The 18111-nt window shown below is 48.5% G+C and overlaps 4 protein-coding genes across 5 annotated transcripts; 2 read left to right on the top strand and 2 right to left on the bottom strand.

Moving 5' to 3' along the window:
* Positions 1 to 74: 74 nt before the first annotated feature.
* ONS95_001619 (uncharacterized protein) lies at positions 75 to 2399 on the top strand (the record flags this gene model as incomplete). The annotated part of the gene is made up of 7 exons (XM_058494823.1): positions 75 to 270; positions 319 to 518; positions 573 to 1031; positions 1079 to 1180; positions 1230 to 1410; positions 1459 to 1514; positions 1567 to 2399. 7 exons carry the CDS (start codon positions 75 to 77, stop codon positions 2284 to 2286), a joined length of 1914 nt encoding a protein of 637 aa, XP_058355130.1. The 3' UTR covers positions 2287 to 2399.
* A 256-nt stretch (positions 2400 to 2655) lies between these two features.
* On the bottom strand, positions 2656 to 10627 carry ONS95_001620 (uncharacterized protein). The gene is made up of 20 exons (XM_058494824.1): positions 10094 to 10627; positions 8988 to 10041; positions 8701 to 8929; positions 8302 to 8491; positions 8113 to 8252; positions 7974 to 8060; positions 7324 to 7924; positions 7171 to 7247; positions 6743 to 7118; positions 6627 to 6649; positions 6487 to 6580; positions 5851 to 6431; positions 5499 to 5777; positions 5355 to 5448; positions 4808 to 5299; positions 4626 to 4759; positions 4004 to 4575; positions 3583 to 3954; positions 3458 to 3535; positions 2656 to 3405 (listed from the first exon to the last, which is right to left on the bottom strand). The coding sequence occupies exons 2-20, from the start codon at positions 9033 to 9035 to the stop codon at positions 2728 to 2730; spliced, it is 5145 nt and encodes a 1714-aa protein (XP_058355131.1). The 5' UTR covers positions 9036 to 10041; positions 10094 to 10627; the 3' UTR covers positions 2656 to 2727.
* Positions 10628 to 10979: 352 nt separating this feature from the next.
* On the bottom strand, positions 10980 to 12841 carry ONS95_001621 (uncharacterized protein). 2 transcript variants are annotated; one of them, XM_058494825.1, is made up of 4 exons: positions 12448 to 12841; positions 12261 to 12399; positions 11330 to 12207; positions 10980 to 11274 (listed from the first exon to the last, which is right to left on the bottom strand). In XM_058494825.1, the coding sequence occupies exons 1-4, from the start codon at positions 12672 to 12674 to the stop codon at positions 11115 to 11117; spliced, it is 1404 nt and encodes a 467-aa protein (XP_058355132.1). In that variant the 5' UTR covers positions 12675 to 12841; the 3' UTR covers positions 10980 to 11114. The 2 variants fall into 2 exon arrangements, with proteins under 2 accessions (XP_058355132.1, XP_058355133.1); XM_058494826.1 differs by having other exon boundaries at positions 11256 to 12207.
* Positions 12842 to 14015: 1174 nt separating this feature from the next.
* ONS95_001622 (uncharacterized protein) lies at positions 14016 to 17926 on the top strand. The gene is made up of 10 exons (XM_058494827.1): positions 14016 to 14583; positions 14633 to 15085; positions 15138 to 15269; positions 15335 to 15490; positions 15542 to 15798; positions 15852 to 15974; positions 16026 to 16443; positions 16495 to 16904; positions 16957 to 17236; positions 17297 to 17926. The coding sequence occupies exons 1-10, from the start codon at positions 14425 to 14427 to the stop codon at positions 17696 to 17698; spliced, it is 2790 nt and encodes a 929-aa protein (XP_058355134.1). The 5' UTR covers positions 14016 to 14424; the 3' UTR covers positions 17699 to 17926.
* Positions 17927 to 18111: the final 185 nt, after the last annotated feature.

Genomic DNA, 18111 nt, shown 5'->3' on the forward strand with positions numbered 1-18111 from the left:
CTCTTGTCTCCATCTCAAAGACAGTTCGTCTCCAAACCTCCAACAGTTTTCAAATTTGCTAGAATATCACCATTATGGTTTCTACAGCAGATCAAGGTACCGAGTCAAGGACTGAAGAAGTGTTTGGGGATGATAACAGTAGCATCAATTCTGCAATTTTCGAAATTTTGCCAGAGAACATCCCCAACACAATCATCACAAAGGCTCCAGAAGAACGCTTTCGATTGGGTTACTGGTCTGTCATTGCACTTGTTGTCAACAGAGTCATAGGTAAGTCTTCGTGGCTCTGTACTTATATTTTCTATCTAATCATCAAAGGAACGGGTATATTCAACTCGCCTGCCACTGTCATCCGCGGAACCGGGAGTGTTGGCATCACTCTCCTCTTCTGGCTTGCTGGTGCTATATACACCATTTCAGGAGCCTACCTGAATATTGAATTTGGTCTAAGCACACCCCGCCATAAGTTTGAAGGTGTTGAACAAGGCATTCCGCGAAGTGGTGGGACACTGAACTACGTGAGTGCAGCAGAACAAGTATGAAGACTTCAAGTCAGCGCTAATATACTGCAGCTACAATATGTTTTCACATGGCCAGCATACCGACAAAGAACTGTCCTATTCGTCACCTGCATCTTTGCAGCTGCATACATAATCTTGGGGAATATGGCGGGAAATTGCTTGATTTTCGGCATTCGAACCCTCGAAGCAGCAAACGTTGAAGTTACAAATAGCGCCGTGAGAGGTCTCGCAGTTGCAGCTGCAACATTTGCCTGTCTGATCCACGCTCTTTCACGTCGAGGAGGCATATGGCTTGGTAATATGTTTGCAGCTATTAAAGTCATGATGCTACTCTTGATCATCATAACGGGTATCTGCGCATGGGCCGGTGCCTTCGACACGAAAAGTTATGCCGTTGATAACATGGCTGTCGACAATGCTTTCAACAACCCCGCAGACGAAGCATATGGCTATACCAAGACATTTCTAGCTGTCATTTTTGCATGGAGTGGATTTGACCAACCAAATTATGTAAGTGATCCTTGTCCAAGCACAGATCCATATTCTAATACAGCCAGGTTCTTGGCGAAATCCGCCGACCACGAAAGACCATGCCCATCGGGACTTCGATTGGTGTTGCGATAGTCTGTTGTCTGTACTTACTTGTCAACGTTGCATATGTGAGTGACGGTCACACAGTCAATAAACCAAAAGCTAATGCATCTTCAGATGGTGGTTGTGCCCAAAATAGAACAGGTCAATCCCAAGGCCAATGTGGCACTGTTGTTTTTCCAAATGACATTTGGCGCCATTTCCGACGACAAGAAACTACCTGGAAGGGTTCTCGCCGCATTCATGGCAGTTTCCAGCTTCGGCAACATCGTCGTTATGACCTTCACTGCTGCCCGAGGTTAGTCACTGTGACCAAAACTTCGATTTCTAGCTGACAGAAGTACAGTAAAGCAAGAAATCGCTAAAGAAGGTATCCTTCCATGGGCAAAATTCTTCGGCCAGGTACAGTCTATCTCCCAAGTCACTGCTTCTTTTCTAATCAACCACTTCGCAGACGAAGAATCTGTCCTTCGGTCGCCTCCTCACTTGGATCCAAAACGACAAACATTCATTCATCAACCGAAAATTCCACTGGCTGCTCAACAAACCCTGGCTCGATCCCCGAGAGCACTCTCAAGAAACGCCCTTCGGCGCACTATTTCTCCACTGGTCATTCACAATCATCATGATCCTAGCAACCATCAAGCTGCATCCCACCGACGCGTACGGATTCCTGGTCGATGTCTACTCCTACACCATTGTCGCAGTCTTCGGTTTCGCCATCTCGGTGGGTATGCTCAAACTCCGCTTCAGCAGCCGCGCTCGCTGGCGCCAGAAATCCACTTTCAACCCTTTCTTTAGCATCACCGCCGCCTTCCTATTCGGCATCGGCAGCGCCTATCCAATCATCGCCTCCTGGGTTCCACCAAGTGGCAAGTTCGCTGCAGCCAAGAAGGTTGTTGTGGCGTGGTACACGACACCGACTGTTGCGTGGACGATTCTGGGGTTCGGCATGTTGTGGTATGTGGGGTTCAATTTGTATGCTATGAGGAGGGCGAGGAAGGATGGGGTGGAGTTCCAGGTTCAGAAGGTGCCGGAGTTTGATAGGGATCCGCAGCCTAATGGGCCGCCGATTCAGGTGCATGAGAAGGTTTATTTGGCTTGGGTGGGGCAGGAGTTTAGTCATATGCCGCAGATGGAGGAGGAGAGAAGTATGAGTCGGCAAAGCTTTTAAGGTATTGTTGGATATCTGTCATCGTGTCCCATCTTGGTCTTGTGGGGGTTTGAGAAGATGACTAGGAGTGTAAAGCAAGCAATTTCCATGCTAAGGTTGAAATCTGTAGTGGCAAATGATTTCAATCCCTGGATTGCAAGCTTAATGCGTCAGAATCATTCCATAATATCTCTACCCGGTGAATTGATAAGAAAAGTGGCTCCAGTTCTCAATTAGGTGAGTCTTGAGTTATTTTCAAGTCTGGGAGTGTTGTTTACATCTGACCCACTTTCGGCTAATGGAGAGTGGGGCATTCTGGTGAAGCGAATTTGTTTACTTCACATCAAATGACACCTATCATAAGGCAAACGAGGGACTAACTTTTCAATTATCATTCAAAAGACTTCAGATTACTATTACTCAATGTACAAAAAATGATAATCAACATCCAACGCCTCAACATCAAACACCCGGCAAAGGCTTGAAATCGTCAAAGTTCGGCCAATTACCCAAACCAGCCGGATCCCCTCCAATTCTCACAAAGGTAGCCACACTTGGCGTAGGGCCATCCAAGATAAACAACATAAACCACCCAGGAGGGCAAACATGTGCATTAGGCGGTGCCGTGATGGTGCATGTGTTTCCGCTACAGCTGATTGCAGGGAAGAGCGTCCTCTGACCCATGCTGTTACCATGAGTTGAAGACTCAGCTCCAAGGAGAGAAGCACGAATATTCCCTGAGGTGGCACTTGTCAAAGTTACAGTGACTGATTGACCATATGCCCAATCTTTGTTAAGGATGTTGAACGTGGGTTGTGGTTTGCCGTTCAAGAGATAAGGTGGTACGAAGACCTCGACTCGGTATTCCTGTGCAAATCGCTCATCTTCCGGATCGGAACCAGATACCAAAACGCGGCCATCTTGGAGAAGAATGGCTTCGGAGTGGTAGAGGCGGTCGATAGTGGTATTTGCCATGACGGACATGCGGCTATACAGTGGTTTCGAGGGGTCGTAAAGGACGGCGTTGTGGTTAGGATTGACGGCAAGACCGAATCCAGCACGACCTTGTTGGCCACCATTGAGGATGAGGTAAGTTCCGTCTGGAAGAGCTGTCATGCAAGAAATGACTCGTGCAGATGGCTAAGGCATATTAGCATGGCGGAAACGATATGGATTGAAGTTGAAGACTTACCATGCGCTCAATTGTCCAGTTAGCACCAGGCCTCTCTGGTGCGAGCGAAACACAATTGTCAAGAGCGATTTCAGGGCCCTGGGTAATTAGTAAAATGCCTCAAGAAAGTTGACTTGCGAACTCACAGGTGTCGAACCACCACAAATTAGAACTTCCAACGGATCGCTGTACGGAGCATGCTGTGGCAGTAGAACAGCGGTACCTTCGAATGGATACGTACGACCACCATCAAAGTCATTGACGGCTCCTGGGATATTTGGCAGTGTCCTGGACGTCAGGAGAGAGCCTTCATCAAGAATACGAGCTTCGTTGTAGTAGGCGACGAACACTCCTCCTGACGGAAGGACTGCAAGGTAAGGATACAAGTTGTATGGATCAGTCCTCTTGAGCCAGTCACAGTAAATGACTCCTCCAGCCTTTGGAAGAATTTCCAGTGTCGGTACAGGGGCGCCATTGGAACCCTCCTGACCGCCAACCACTAGAATAGATCCATTTGCCTACCAGGTATTAGTACAACGCACTCTTAGTGGGTATTTGGACACTCACCATAATCATTGGGGTCGGGTACCATCTTCCGTTCTGCAATGAGACTTCCTTGACGTTTTCTTGCCAGTCATTCTTACCAGCAACTCCTGGAGAACCATCTGGCCAATACAATCTGATACCATAGGTAGCATCATTGGCCCATCCACCTACGTTGATCTGTCGGCCTGCTTTGTCGGGCAAGGTAAGGCCACCCGCACAGAAGATATCCGTTTTCACGTGCATGGGTCTCCACGCAGCCGTGAAGTTATTGATCTGGGCTAGATCTAGTTCATAGGCTCCAGTTGTATTTGGAGCTCCTGTGCCGAACTTTTCCAAGAAAGTTACTTTGCCAGTGATCGTTTGACTTGTGATGAGAGGAATGACAACTCCACCAATGAGGAACTGATATTGGCCAGCATCTGCCCCGTTAGGTCTAGCCCAGGAATAGAGTGGCTGTCCGGTCCATGCATAGTATGAGATTCTACTGCCACCACCACAGATGGACGAGGAATCTCCTGAGCATGCCATGTTGCAATCTGCCTCAGGGGCCGTTGTGGCTCCGGCATTGACAATGTCTGAGAAATCCCCACAATCTATGCTACATCAGTGTGTCGATCGATAACAGGCAAGCGCAAATACTTACAGCACTCTGAAGAATACTCCATTCCACCAGCAGGGTAACCAAATTGAGAGCACAGACTCAAACAGTTTGTGGCAGTATTATTCGCAACCATGTTCGTGATTCTGTAGGGGAATGTTCTTTTGTCGGCATTGTCTCTGTCAATGACAGTTAGAACGTTCGTGATCAACTTGCGATGAACTTACGTCAGACACCCTTGATACGTCCAGTTTCCTGGAAGAGAAGAGTTTTGTGGCTTGGGGGGTTGATAGACAGTAAGATTGCCTTTATTGTAGATCGATACCCGATCCCCAGCACCACAGTGCTCAGAGGTTTTACCTGGACAGGACATTCCGCACTGTGTGTCAGATGCAGCAAGAGCTGCTCCATTTCTGATGTAGTTATCACAGAAACATTGGACTCCGTATTCCATACCGGCAACAACATATCCCATACTAGAACATGTGTTGACACAAGATTCAACGGTTTGCTGTTGGTTGTCTTGTTGCTGATTCATCATGATACGGCCATTGGCATTGTCGATATAGCAGCCACCGTAGGTCCAGTTGGCTGGTAGTCCTGTCGCCAGACTTGATGGTGTTGGAGTTGTAGTCGAGACGGCGGTGCTGCTGGAAGCTGCGGCCGCACTTGATGGTTCAGAGTAATATGTGTAGACCGACAAGCGATTCGAGCCGCCGCTGTTGACGTATTAGTTTAATCTTCTTCTTCTAAGAATAAAATAATCAAGCTTACCAGATTTCGGTTGTGTTGCCATTGCATGGCATATTGCATCCAGCGTTACCATCGGGAGCCGGTCCATTTCCGTTTTGGTATGAATTATCGCAATCTTAAAACTGGTCAGAGAGATATTGACATTACATTGCCTCTATGACTTACAGCATTCACCTGCGTACTCTACGCCAGCAATGGTATATTGTGAGCTCTGGCAGACCGAATTGCAAGCCTCGACAGTCATAGATCCAGCCCCACCTGGGACCTGCATGCCATATCGAAGCGTTCGAGAGCCAACGGCATCGACATAACATCCCGCTGCATACCAGCCAGCTGCTTTAGTTGGTGATGCTGATACGGATGTTAATGAAGATGTTGATGATGAGCCCAATGAAGTCGTTGAGTTGGATGCAGTAGTCGAGGTTACCGAGCTAGAAGTAGTGCCTGCTTACGATGTCAGCATAATTGAATCCAAACATAGATTTTGATATAAATGGTTGTGACGAGCTCTACTTACTTGAAGTTTCAGCTACTGCGGAGACAAAAGACAACGTTGTGCTGGTCGAAGAAAGTTGAGACGTTGACGATACCGATGAACTGACAACAGACGAAGAACTCTGTGAGGACGTCTGCGATGAGGTCTGTGATGATGTCTGAGAAGAAGCACTGGAGGCGGTGAATGTGACGAATTGATAAACGTTCATCCGATTGGGTCCGCCGCACACCTCGGCAGCATTTCCGTGACAAGTCATCGTGCAGCCGTCAGAAGCTGGAGCGCCGTAATTCTTAATAGAGTTATCACAGTAGCATTCTCCGCCATACTCGACACCAGAAAACGTATAGCCGGCGTTCTTGCAAGAATTCTCGCAAAGTTCAACGGTCATTACGTCGTTCTGGCCATAGATGGGGTTCGAAAGTGTTCGTGCTCCCACCGAGTCGTTGTAGCAACCAAGCGAGGTCCATCCAGATGAAGCTGGTGCAGATGTGCTTGATGTTGATAACGAGCTTGTCTGTGAGCTTGAGACAGATGTTTGAGACGAAGTTGTTGATCCGCCAGGCGTCGAGTAACTGTACAGAGACAGACGATTACCGCCACCACTAAGCGAAATGAGTAAGCTGTCAAAAGTATGACAAGTTTTTCTCAGGGACATACCAGATCTCGGCACTATTACCATTGCATGCCATGTTACATCCAGCAGAACCATCCGGTGCTGGGCCGCCGCCATTTTGAAGGGCATTGTCACAATCTTCTCAGAGTTAGTAAATCTCAAGTGTCGTTGAAGTTCTACCTACAGCATTCTCCGCCATATTCCACGCTAGTCAGAAAGTTAGCATAAGCTTCGACAAATAGGTTGGAGTTGTAAACAGGAGTTAGAGACGACGGGAAACTTAGGAGATGTATTACATACCCTGAAAGTGTGTAGCCGGCGTTCTTGCATTGTGATTGGCACAGCTCAACGGTCATGATATTACCGTTGCCATAGATTGGATTACTCAGCGTACGAGAGCCAACAGCGTCAACATAACAACCAAGGTAGTTCCAAGAAGGGCCTTGAGAAGTAGCAGTTGAGGACGTCCCAGTAAGCGAGGCAGAAGTTGTAGCAGTGGCGGTGGATGATTGGGTCGAGCTACTGCTGCTACCAGAGCTAGAGCTGATGCCGAAACGATACAACGAGAGTCTATTCCCCCCACCGCAAGTCTCGGATGAATTACCTTGACATGGTGTATTGCAGGTGGTGGGGTCAGAGGCACGTGTATTCCCATTTCTGATTAGCGAGTCACAATCTAATGATCGTCAGCGGGATTTCTGAATGAGGAAAAGATCGGAGATTCTTACAGCATTCAGAATAGTATTCCAGACCTGCGATAGTAAAGCCAGCATTACTACATTTTGACATGCAGAGTTCAATCGTCCTGCAGGTCGACAAAGTCAGTACTCGCAGTGAATTTAAGGATTCATGAGAAGTTCAAAGAATCATAGGGCACCTACATTGAAGCCGCATCTCCATACTGCTGGTTTGAGAGTGCACGATTACCAACAGAGTCTGTCCAGCAGCCATCTGCATACCAAGACGGAACTGACGGTGCAGCGCTCGATGTACTACTGGTAGTTGATGTTGTTGTTGTCGATACTGAAGCAGCTGCTGCCTGGGCAGCTTGATTAATCCTAGCGGCTGATCCTGGAATCGTTGATGAGCTCGAAGACGATGCTGAGGTGGCCATCTGACGAGTACTGCTAGACGACCTTGAAGAAGACGTTGAGGAAACTAGACTGGTCCTACTGGAAGATCGTGAGGATGACGATGACAACGATATTTGACTGGTCCTGCCGGACGATCTTGAAGTTGCTGAGCTTGAAGGAGAAGTTGCTCTGGATACGGGAGATGAAGATCTCGTGGAAGAAGCTGACGTGCTTCGCGAGCTGGTAGTTGATGATCGCGAAGTGGCCGTTGGTGAGACTGATGGGCTACGGATAGAAGATGACGTTGAAGAGGAAGTGCTTCGAACACTTGAACTTTTCGAAACCAGAGGATTGGGGACCGTGTTATTGAAACCATAGACGTCTAAAGCACTATTTCCCCCGCAGAACTCTAGATATCATCAGAATTGTTTTCTAGACAGCAATATAGCAAAACATACCTGTAGCATTGCCATTACACCGAGAATTACAACCTACAAACCCATTCGAGGCAGGCTGGGCTTGATTTGAGAACTGGTTGCCGCAATCTAAAACCAGAGTCAGTGACCAACAAAGTCACGAGGGGTTGCCAAGACTTACAGCAATTTCCGCCCATCTCAACCCCGGACAGAACGAAGCCAGAACTTTGGCAAGCATTAATGCAGGATACAACGGTTAGATTGTTACCCCCACCAGGTACAGTCATGCTGGTGGTAAGGGCTCTCCCGTTGATACCTTCCCTATATGGTACATTAGGCTATTTTCCTGCAGATTACAGGGAAGACTCACGTGTAGCATCCGTATAGAGCCCAAAGACCGATTCCCCTGCTCGTTACGGGACTTGGCACAGTCTGATTGCTGCTGAAGATATTCAAACGGGATGTTGCGCCGCACAAGGTTGAGCTATTTCCTGAACAACCTACATTGCAGTCTGTAGATGGAGCAGGGGTTCGTTTGCTCAGGTCGTCGTTACCACAGACTATACATGTCAGTTATGGTTTCTTTGCATTCAATATTTTCAATGTCTGTGATAAGGGCTACTTCGATGTACGCGCATTGAAACATGCAGTATTGAAAGACCAGGTTCACGCATGCCCGCCAAGGCTAGGCGAAATGTTGAGAAACCACATTTGATAGTCGGCCCGACGCATAGCAAAAGACGTGAAGGGTGAGGTATCGTTGACTTACAGCATTGAGATGAGTTCTCGACGCCAGCTTGGATGAAGCCTCGTTTGTTACAGAAAAGGATACATGACTGCTGTGTCATGGAAGTTTCATTGTAGTACATGGCACCACTTAGTGTGGGCGATGCTTGTTGGTCCCCATAGCATCCAGTGTATGTCCAGTTCGTAGGCAAATTAGAAGAGATAACGGCATCACGCTTCTCAATGTCTGAGTGTGCGGCAGCAGATGCAACCTGTCATGTGACTGTGAGCTTTCATATATGCTGGATGAGGGCGTGTGCATCAACTAACCAGGAGTTGCAGCGAAACAAGCCACATAGTGTTGAGGATGAACACCATCCTGGTCAAATGTAATCTAAAACCACTATGCGTGTACAGAAGCAGTAGGGGAGGTGTCAAATCTGAACTCAGAGTAGCTGAGGAACAACGTGGGAATGGGGAGAGATGCAAACGTGCGAGGAAGATATGAATTTGACTGGGGAGGTCGTTTCACAGCTGTCCACGTCAGCAAAAAAGTTTTTCATTCCAGACTCAAGCCCAAGGAAAGCTCAAGCACAGTGGTGCTGTCTCGGTTTCCACACCCAAAAAGCCTAGAAGGACCACGCTGCCTGAGCAAGATACGGGCTGGTAGTCGAGATTCGCAGCTGAACAGCCACTCTGTACCGCTAAATCCCTTATCTGGGGGTCGGAAGAGGTCCACAGAATCTGCGGCGTTGATTCATGGGAGCTGGACTTCAGATGTGGACGTGTTGGGTTGTTCGGACAGCGAAGGTGGGAACGATCTCGAGCTAGGATCCGTGTCCTTGGTTCGACGAGGTTGTCGAGGGCACGAGGAATCAATAGTCAGACCGCGGGAGGTCAGACTCTGGGAAAGAGGGCCAGAATCTGGCAACTGTTTGCCATTCGCGGCTTGAGTTGCATGTTGTGGTAGGTGTTGATGTGCTTCGGCAGCGCTGTCGAGGCTGACGGGCATCGGTACCAACACTTGACAAGAACGGAACAGCGCCATGCAAGAAAAGCACCCTAAACAGGGAAATCAAGCGAGAAGATACGAAGGTACAGTATGCGAAGGTCCAAAAACGCCCAGTGACAAATGAAGCTCGAGGATGATGCCGGAGCCATGGGCAAAGGTTCTGGAATCTTGCCTCCACATCCTTGCTCGCATCGCGAGATGTGAGAGGATCTTGGATCTCGTCTCCAGTCTAAGAAACTGGTGGCCATGCACCAATATGGCGCAGAAAATGGCACCGATGTTAGTGCATGAAGCCGTACTACCATGGTTATTGATTGAGGCTGCAGGATGCCAGAAGTGAGGTCTGGATAAGAGTCTTGGGAGGCCGTGCCGCTAAATCTATTTCAGTACTGGCGCGGTGCAGGCGAGTGAGGACTAAGCGCACGGATGCCTCCGACAACAGTGCGAGTGAAGTAAAGTAAGTACCTTTCGTACTGTACTGTAGTGGCTGCGAGACCTTGCCGCTTTCCGGGGGTGTGCTAACGGTCCAGCTGAACGAGAAATACGCCCCCCTGTCCGCAATAGACCTGGTCCGGTTTAAGCTTTTGAGCGGTCCAAACTCCAGTAGCATGCTGATTCCTTTTCCGGATCGACTTTTGAGGGTGTGTTTCGCGGTGGCTGGGTGGCTGGGTGGCTAAGGGACTCCCTAGAGTAGGATGCCTGATTCTCCGGATGCAAGTGATATGCTCGCCTATGATGAAGAATGGGTTGGGACGGGACGGGAGATGGGCGCTGTCGAGTTGAGTTTCAGCGAAGATAAGGTTTTGTGCCTTGGGGAGATCGGGCCTAAGGAGACTTGATGGTGTGCATTTGTCTCATCCGGAGGTATTTCCCGGCTTGCGGGGACAAAGTTGAAGTGACAGCGTGACGGTACTCAGAGTACACTCGCAACAATAATAATACACACTGTTCACAACAACACAGTTCTGAGTTCTGGACACAGTTCTGGTACTGAGTTGCAGTACCATATCCCTGTAGGAGACTTCGGAACCCGGATCTCCTCGGCCCCCCACGACGACTTCTTCAGTTAGCTTGTGCCATTCTAGACTACCTACTCTACCTAGGTAAGGGTCTCGCTTTCGAGCGAGGCGTGGTTGGTGGGAAGAGAGTGGGTTACGACCTGCCTTAACCGGCTTGGCGATGGGCTCGCGCCGCTGGGTGAGCTAAACACGCTAGAACAAGCACTTTAACCGTTCATATTAGACTCTTGGCTACTGCAGGGGACGAGACTTTCACGTCATCGGCGTAGGGCATGTGAAAGTAAACAAATGCATTTTTTAAATTTCATGTTTATCGTGAATTAATTTTACCATACAGCCCGTGCGAGATAAAAACGAACGCCCGGAAAGTCAAAACAAACGCCAGTAGTTACCCCGTGACTGATTACGTAGGTGGAATGAGCAGGTTCACTTGCAGGCACCCTCGCTCCACATCTTCACACTCTTGACCGTCATCCCACGAGCTGTCTCATTTCCCCAGGTCGGCAGCCAAAGACTTTGCGCATTGTAGAACTGCAAGGGCGCACTGTAGCTTGCGTCGCCCCATGGTTTGTTGTCAACTCCGTCCCTGTAAAGTGAAGTGTTAGCACAAGTCTCCGCCAACTCAGTGGGGTTGAGCGTACCTAAAGTACCCATTGGTGCCTCCAACAGCAACATTGAGGATAAGGTAGAAAGCCTGGTCGAACGGAGTGTTCCGTTGGCCAGTCTGGCTCCATGGGTCGTGTAGCGCACTCTTGTTGACAATCTTTTGGCCGAAGTCGCCTCTATCCCACATGCTGGGCCTGTTCTGGAAATTGATGAAGAAGACTTGCAAGAGGCGACTGTCAATGTATGTGAAGAGATACTTTTCACTCCACTCAAGGCCATAAGTTCGGAAACCTTGGCTGTAGTCGGCGCGCCTGATGTTGTGCTTTCCTTGAGTCTTCCAGAATGCATCTGCTTCAGCGATTGGACCCCAGTGGAGTGCCGAGCCGATGCTGTCCCTTCCGTCGGGGAAGCTATCGCCTGAGTTGCCTCGGCTCTCTGCGATGTCGATCTCGCCGCTTTGGGGCCAGATACCATACACACTGTCTTCTGGCATCATCCAGATGGCCGGCCACAGCCAGTCACCTACAGGCATCTTAGCGACAACTTCGACCCTACCATAAGTCAACGTCTTCTTGCCGCGCGTGGTGAGCCGAGCACTGCGAACGGGATTGATTATGTCTCCGGAAGTCTTGTTGCTTCGAATGGAGCATGAGTTTCCTCCATCTGGTGATGTGCACTCCCCAGACGTCGTGAGATTCAGGACGTAGTTGTCAAGTATTTGGGCGGGAGTGATGTCAGTTGACTCGGTGGTGAGGGTTGGGACAATGTGTAGACCTTCAGCATCGGTGAAGGAATTTTTTGGGTCAGAGGTTGTCCAGTCGAAGGATCCCGTGCCATAGCCCCCACGTTGGATCTCATGAGTCCACACATCCGAATTAATAGTTTTGAAGTCATCGTCGAGTATGAGACAGTACTGTGTGTGTGTATAAGCTTATGTAGATGCAGTCGAAGGCGACGACGACATACCTGATTATTCGGCACTCCACTCCAAGCGAGATAGCACATGAATGCTCCTGCCACCAACCCAAGTGCGCACCCTCCCCAAAAGATGTAATAATCCCACTTTCGTCGTCTGATAGGAGTCTCTTTCCATGGTTTCTCATATCTTTTTGGTCAGCACAGGGAGGTCTTGTGATGGTAGAGCATGACTTACTCTCCAATGAGGCGAGCACTCTTGAAGCGACGTTGAGGTCTTGGTGGGATGCTGTCTATAACAGAGGGAGGAGCAGTGCCGAGTCGAAGAATAGATGCTGTTGTGCGTCTCTTTGAAGTGGTAGAGATAGCTCGACTTCCCACAGATACAGCACGGCTCTTGATGGAAGCTGTGTCGCTTCCAACTTTAGGCGAAGTGCTGATCTCCATACTCAATCGATGGCTCATGGTTGCGAAATGTAGGTTGGCAGGGGTCAAGAAGTGAAAATTACTTGTATGGCAATCTCGATAGAAAAGAATTGGGGAGCAAGGCTTGCTTGTATGTATCTTTCTTTGCAAGTGTTTGGGACGGGGCTATAATCATTGATATCAAGAAGCTTCAAACTTTAGACTAGATGTGCCAGACCCCCACTGACAAAAACCACCTTATCTTCACTGTTACCAGTTCTTTTGGACTCAATCTTCAGCAGTGTCGATTCTAGACTGCATTTTGCAGATTCCAAATCGAAGTAGTGTCGCGCCCTCCAAGCTCATGCACTGTACTAAAAGTGACTTTCTCAAAGCGCTGCCGATGCAAGAAAAATACGACTATTGAAACTATTGACGCCTCTGCAGTGTCCAGGTCCGACCCTCGTGAAAAATTGCTCATGGACAGGCAGTAAGCTGTAGGTGGTTTGACTAATTGCAGACTGCAGACTGCATACACCCATATGAAGCGCCGGGATGATTTTTAGGCTAATTCGAAAAGTGTGGCTGCGCGATGAGGTCCAGCTCTCATTGGCCATTTTGAGCTGTCAGCTTTGGTATCGATCCAAGTATTTCCTGGTTTTGAGATGGTTGCTGCTCAAAACGTGCGCGGGTAGTGATCCGGGTGATCCAGTTCCAGTCTTTGCTTTTGGTTGGTACACAATCTACCCTGGACTCGGGATGTCCAGAAACAGTTTAGTGCAGATTCACTGTTGACAGACTTCTGTACTGTACCCTCAGGATTTCGCGCCTTGGGGTGCGCAAAACGTCCAGATACAAATTTTATGTCAACGTCCCAAGCACTAGAATTCACACAGCACGACTGACTGTGTGGCTAAAAATGAGGTAGGTCGCGCCTGGGCCAAGAAATGGCAATGTGAATCAGGCACGTTAAGCACTTGCCGCTTGCCGAAGATAATGCTTTTCTTCTAAGATCCGAAGAATTGGTGTGAACAGAATCGTAGCTCGCCAACGCAATGGTTGGGCTCGATCTTGATTGGGTAATGGAAATCTTCATCGAGTTCGGTAGCGCAGCCAGGGCAGTGTCCTAGCCTGGTTGTTTAGGTTGCATTACGAAGTTAGCGAGAATACTACTTTAGCGAGCTTTTTACATCCGTGCCCACCACCTCAAGTTCGATATGCGCTACTCATGCACGTGCATCTATCCAAAGTCCCATCCGAACAACCACAAAATACTCAGTTGAGGATACGGGAAGTTTTCCGATTGTAGCTATGTCTATTTTGGCATTCTTGTAGAGACCTGGTCGTTTTAGCCCAGCCAAAGAAGCCTCAGAACGCCAAGGTGACGCACGCTGTGCATGATTCCCACGACAACACTACGATGCTCTGCCTCATCATGGCGAGGGCTGGATTCATTCAGCTCGAGACAGCCTTGGTAGTGGAGTACCAAGAGCTCCAAGGTTTGATGCTTCCCTCGCATTTCTCCGTAGCTTCGAAGACGAGTTCGGCAGCCTCCCTGGACCTCAGCCGTCCATGTTGTGCCCAGACCAATCTTTCGTCCATAGCATTTCGACCGATCCAAAGGTTGGGATGGGCCGATTAGTGCAGAGACAGGCGCTCTTCCAAGACACGTGGAGTAGAGAGCTCCCTGGGATCTCTTATTGACAAGGACCTCCCGGGGGATTTCTCTATTTTCGAACCCAGCTGCCACTTTCTTCCACACATTTCACATTCTGTCTTGCTTCGCCCAAGTCTTGCGGCTTTGCTCAAGATGTCTTCTCAGTCATCAGAGTCTGCAGATTATATTCATATGAAGGGTGAGAGAAAATCTCTCCCAGCTTATCCTGCCCCAGCCAAACGACCGGGCCCTTCCTTGAGCAAGCGACATAGCAGTCAAGGCACAATTTTTGACCAAGACAAGTTCAACACGGTAAGGATCTAAACCGTTCACACCGTCATGTTTCTCTAATAATTTGAAGACAGTAAAATATCTCCATCGGCGCTGTTCTGATCGGAAATGGCTTCAAGAGTTTGGTGACGACAATGGAAACGCTCCGGAGCAAACTGCTCTTGGCGTTGCCATTCGAAAGCCAGATGGGGTCAACTACGCAACCGAGCCCGCAACCGTAGATGCCCAATTTCTAGAAGCACTACGACTTGTAGGCGCTCGAGTTGGAGTGACCATGTCCTCTGAGATCACGGAGAACTTGTTCGCGCAAGTGAGCCCTTTCCAAGCTGATCTTCATCTTGGCCCAAGAGTCAAGGTTCCCGTGATTCAATCTCTGGACGCTTTTCTTGACGGCAGAGAAGAGATTGAACCTAAGTCATACGCCTGTCTGCTTCGAGAGGAGCGTATCGTGATGCTTTGGAGTGACACCGTCGAAGGAATTCTTTCTCATGCTGCTGACGTGGAAGACAAGCTTATGGCTCACGTGAGTTCGATTGGTCTTCTGCTCCTCACATGACAACTGATCAATATCACAGGTATGGGGCTCGCATATCAGCACACCAAACAACTATTCTTGGTCTCCGGGCTACGCAGGTGCACGAGGAGGCGCATCTAGCTCTCCCAGTTCTGCTTCCATTGTCTTGGATGAAAAGTATCTCGCTATCCAGGTAAGCATTATTCCCAATCACTTCATCAACGTCTTCATTTGCGGCATCACTAACAGCTATCATAGGCAGCAATTGATATTGAAGATCGTGGTGATGATTATTTTGACCCAAACACAGAGTCTGCTGCTCCTCCCCCACGACCATTTCTGTTACTGCATGCTGGTGTGATTGGAGTGTCCATGGCACTTGTTGTCTTCGTCGAAATGCTCTGTGTCTCGAAAGTAAGTCTAACATTCTACTTACTGATCTGTAGCTTACTGACAATATTGTAGCTTTTGACAGAGTATCGATACGATGGCAAAGTCATCCGCTTTTCTCTCGTCTTTACAATCCCAATCTTTGTCATGTTCTCTCTGTTCTACTTTGTCGTCATTGGCGGAAGTCTGTTCCAGCTTTTTGGTCCGTTGACCTACGTCCGTAGCAACTCTATGTTCTACTCGGCCAAGGCACCCAAGAGGGAGCGATATCCAGATTTGGAACTTCCTCATATCACGATTCAGATGCCTGTCTACAAAGAGGGCTTGAAAGGGTAAGTGCCGCGATCCAAATTCTCATTGATGCATTAGCTAATTCACAGTGAAGAGTCATTATTCCTACCGTCACCAGTTTGCAAGCTGCTATTGCTAAGTACGAAGAGATTGGAGGCACTGCTTCCATTTTTGTCAACGACGATGGTATGCAAACCGTGAGTGCCGACCTAGCAGAGTAAGTACCCTATGACATCATATACTTGGACCTCACTGACAGCACAAATAGGGCTAGTCGAGCTTTCTATGAAGTCAATGGTATCGGATGGTGTTCTCGTCCAAAGGACACTTCGATGATCACCGTTGAAGACGAAGAAGGCGGAAGAGGCAAATGGGGTTTCTTCAAGAGAACGAAGAAACTCAAGAACCCTGATGGTTTCGTCCGTAAGGGTCAATTCAAGAAAGCTTCCAACATGAACTACTGTCTTGACTTCTCCATCCGTGTCGAAGACGAGTTCCTACGTCTTATGGCCGCTCGGGCTGAGTCCAAGTCGTGTACCGTTGAGGAGTTGACCATTGAAGACGAGAACGAGCTCTATGATGATGCAATGAAGACAATAGTTGAGTCTGATGAGGGACGCACGTTGGCTGCGGGCAATGTTCGAATGGGAGAGATTGTGTTGCTCATTGATTCAGACACCCGAGTGGTAAGTTAGCATGCTTGTTCACCTGAGGACAGAGTGCTAATCTTTCACCAGCCCGAGGACTGTCTTCTCTACGGAGCGCTCGAGCTTCACGAAAGTCCAGAGGTAGCAATCCTGCAACACGCATCTGGCGTCATGCAAGTCGCTAACAATGCTTTCGAAAACGGCATCACTTACTTCACCAACCTTATTTACATGTCTATCCAGTTCGCCGTCGGTAACGGTGACAGTGCACCGTTCGTCGGTCACAATGCCTTCCTCCGCTGGAAAGCAGTCCAGGCTGTTTCTTTTGAAGAGGATGGCATGCGTAAGTTCTGGTCTGATAGTCACGTGTCGGAGGACTTCGATATCAGTTTGCGCATGCAGATGAATAACTTCATCGTTCGCTTGGCTACCTACCATCAAGGTGGATTCAAAGAGGGTGTCTCGCTTACTGTCTATGACGAACTTGCTCGTTGGGAGAAGTAAGTTTCAATTGTACCTATCGGGTCGTGACTGAATGCTAATGATGAGCAGATATGCGTATGGTTGCAACGAGCTTGTCTTCAGACCTTTCAGATACTGGTACAAAGGCCCATTTACTCCGCTATTCATGAGATTCTTGTGGAGTGACATCAAAATCACTTCCAAGATGACCATCTTAGCATACATTGGCACGTACTACGCCATTGCTGCGGCCGTTCCATTGACATTAGCAAACTACCTCATTGTTGGGTGGTTCTCATCCGAAGTCGATCAATTCTATCTTACCAGTTGGAAGATCTTCGTCGGTATGGCTGTTGTGTTCAACCTCTTGGTAAGCTCTCACCACACTCTTTCTCCTCATGCAACTTTCACAGATTCTAACATGTTCTAGTCACCTCTTGCCTTCGCAATGTTGCGTCACCGTCTCGGAGAAAAAGTCTTTTTCTGGTCAGTCGTCGACACCATTAAATGGACCCCAATGTTCGTTCTCTTCTTCGGAGGCCTCTCCATCCATCTCTCCGCAGCTCTTCTTTGCCACTTCTTCTCCATCAAGATGGAATGGACAGCTACTGCCAAAGAAGTTGAGAAGCAGGGTTTCCGTGTCGGTCTAGACAAGATCGTGAAAGACTTCAAGTTCATGTATATGTTGTGCATTCCCATCATTGGTGGCATGATTTACCTTGGGACGAGTGCTCCTCGTGGATGGACGATCACGGATTTTGCCGCCATCGTCCCTCTCGCTAATCAGATTGGTTGTCATGCTCTTTTGCCATTTGCTTTGGGTTTGATCTAGACTTCTGCAGCAGCTTTACTGTATTTCAGTTGCTTGTTTTTATAAGGATGGGACTTAATTACGGATTGTCGTGTGTTTTAATAGCGTCTCGCGTTTGGTTTGTTTGGGTCACGATGGACCCTGCGCCGTCCGTATTACAGAATTCCATTAACGAACTTATGAATAATACCTGTTATACATTCAGAACTAGTAGAAAAGTAACATTTAACGAATTATTCATTTACCTCATCCATCGTCTATTTTTGGGCATTCGTCGTGTCTTTGTGTTTGCGATTGCGATTGAGGGCAAGTGGTTGCCCGAGATCCTGCTCAAGCGCCCAGGTCGCAAGAACGCGAGAATGGACACTCGCCACAGGCCATTCAGTTAAGTGCGGGGTACCTGGTGCACTAACGGCGCCTGGAATCCACCAACT

The sequence above is a fragment of the Cadophora gregata genome, assembly GCF_030347475.1.
Source record: "Cadophora gregata isolate MNR1 chromosome Unknown scaffold_10, whole genome shotgun sequence".
Taxonomy (NCBI): Eukaryota; Fungi; Ascomycota; class Leotiomycetes; order Helotiales; family Ploettnerulaceae; genus Cadophora; species Cadophora gregata.

Excerpts from the sequence above, each read along its gene's own strand:
- ONS95_001620 (XM_058494824.1), bottom strand. The coding sequence starts at position 9,035 with ATGGTGTTCATCCTCAACACTATGTGGCTTGTTTCGCTGCAACTCCTG. Across the intron at positions 7,248-7,323 it reads TATGGAGATGCGGCTTCAAT|GACGATTGAACTCTGCATGT; the intron begins GTAGGTGCCCTA and ends GTCGACCTGCAG. Across the intron at positions 3,406-3,457 it reads ACTGGACAATTGAGCGCATG|CCATCTGCACGAGTCATTTC; the intron begins GTAAGTCTTCAA and ends AATATGCCTTAG.
- ONS95_001621 (XM_058494825.1), bottom strand. The coding sequence starts at position 12,674 with ATGAGCCATCGATTGAGTATGGAGATCAGCACTTCGCCTAAAGTTGGA. Across the intron at positions 12,400-12,447 it reads AGTGCTCGCCTCATTGGAGA|ATATGAGAAACCATGGAAAG; the intron begins GTAAGTCATGCT and ends CTGACCAAAAAG. Across the intron at positions 12,208-12,260 it reads GTGGAGTGCCGAATAATCAG|TACTGTCTCATACTCGACGA; the intron begins GTATGTCGTCGT and ends ACACACACACAG.
- ONS95_001622 (XM_058494827.1), top strand. The coding sequence starts at position 14,425 with ATGTCTTCTCAGTCATCAGAGTCTGCAGATTATATTCATATGAAGGGT. Across the intron at positions 16,444-16,494 it reads TTGATTCAGACACCCGAGTG|CCCGAGGACTGTCTTCTCTA; the intron begins GTAAGTTAGCAT and ends ATCTTTCACCAG. Across the intron at positions 16,905-16,956 it reads GAACTTGCTCGTTGGGAGAA|ATATGCGTATGGTTGCAACG; the intron begins GTAAGTTTCAAT and ends AATGATGAGCAG.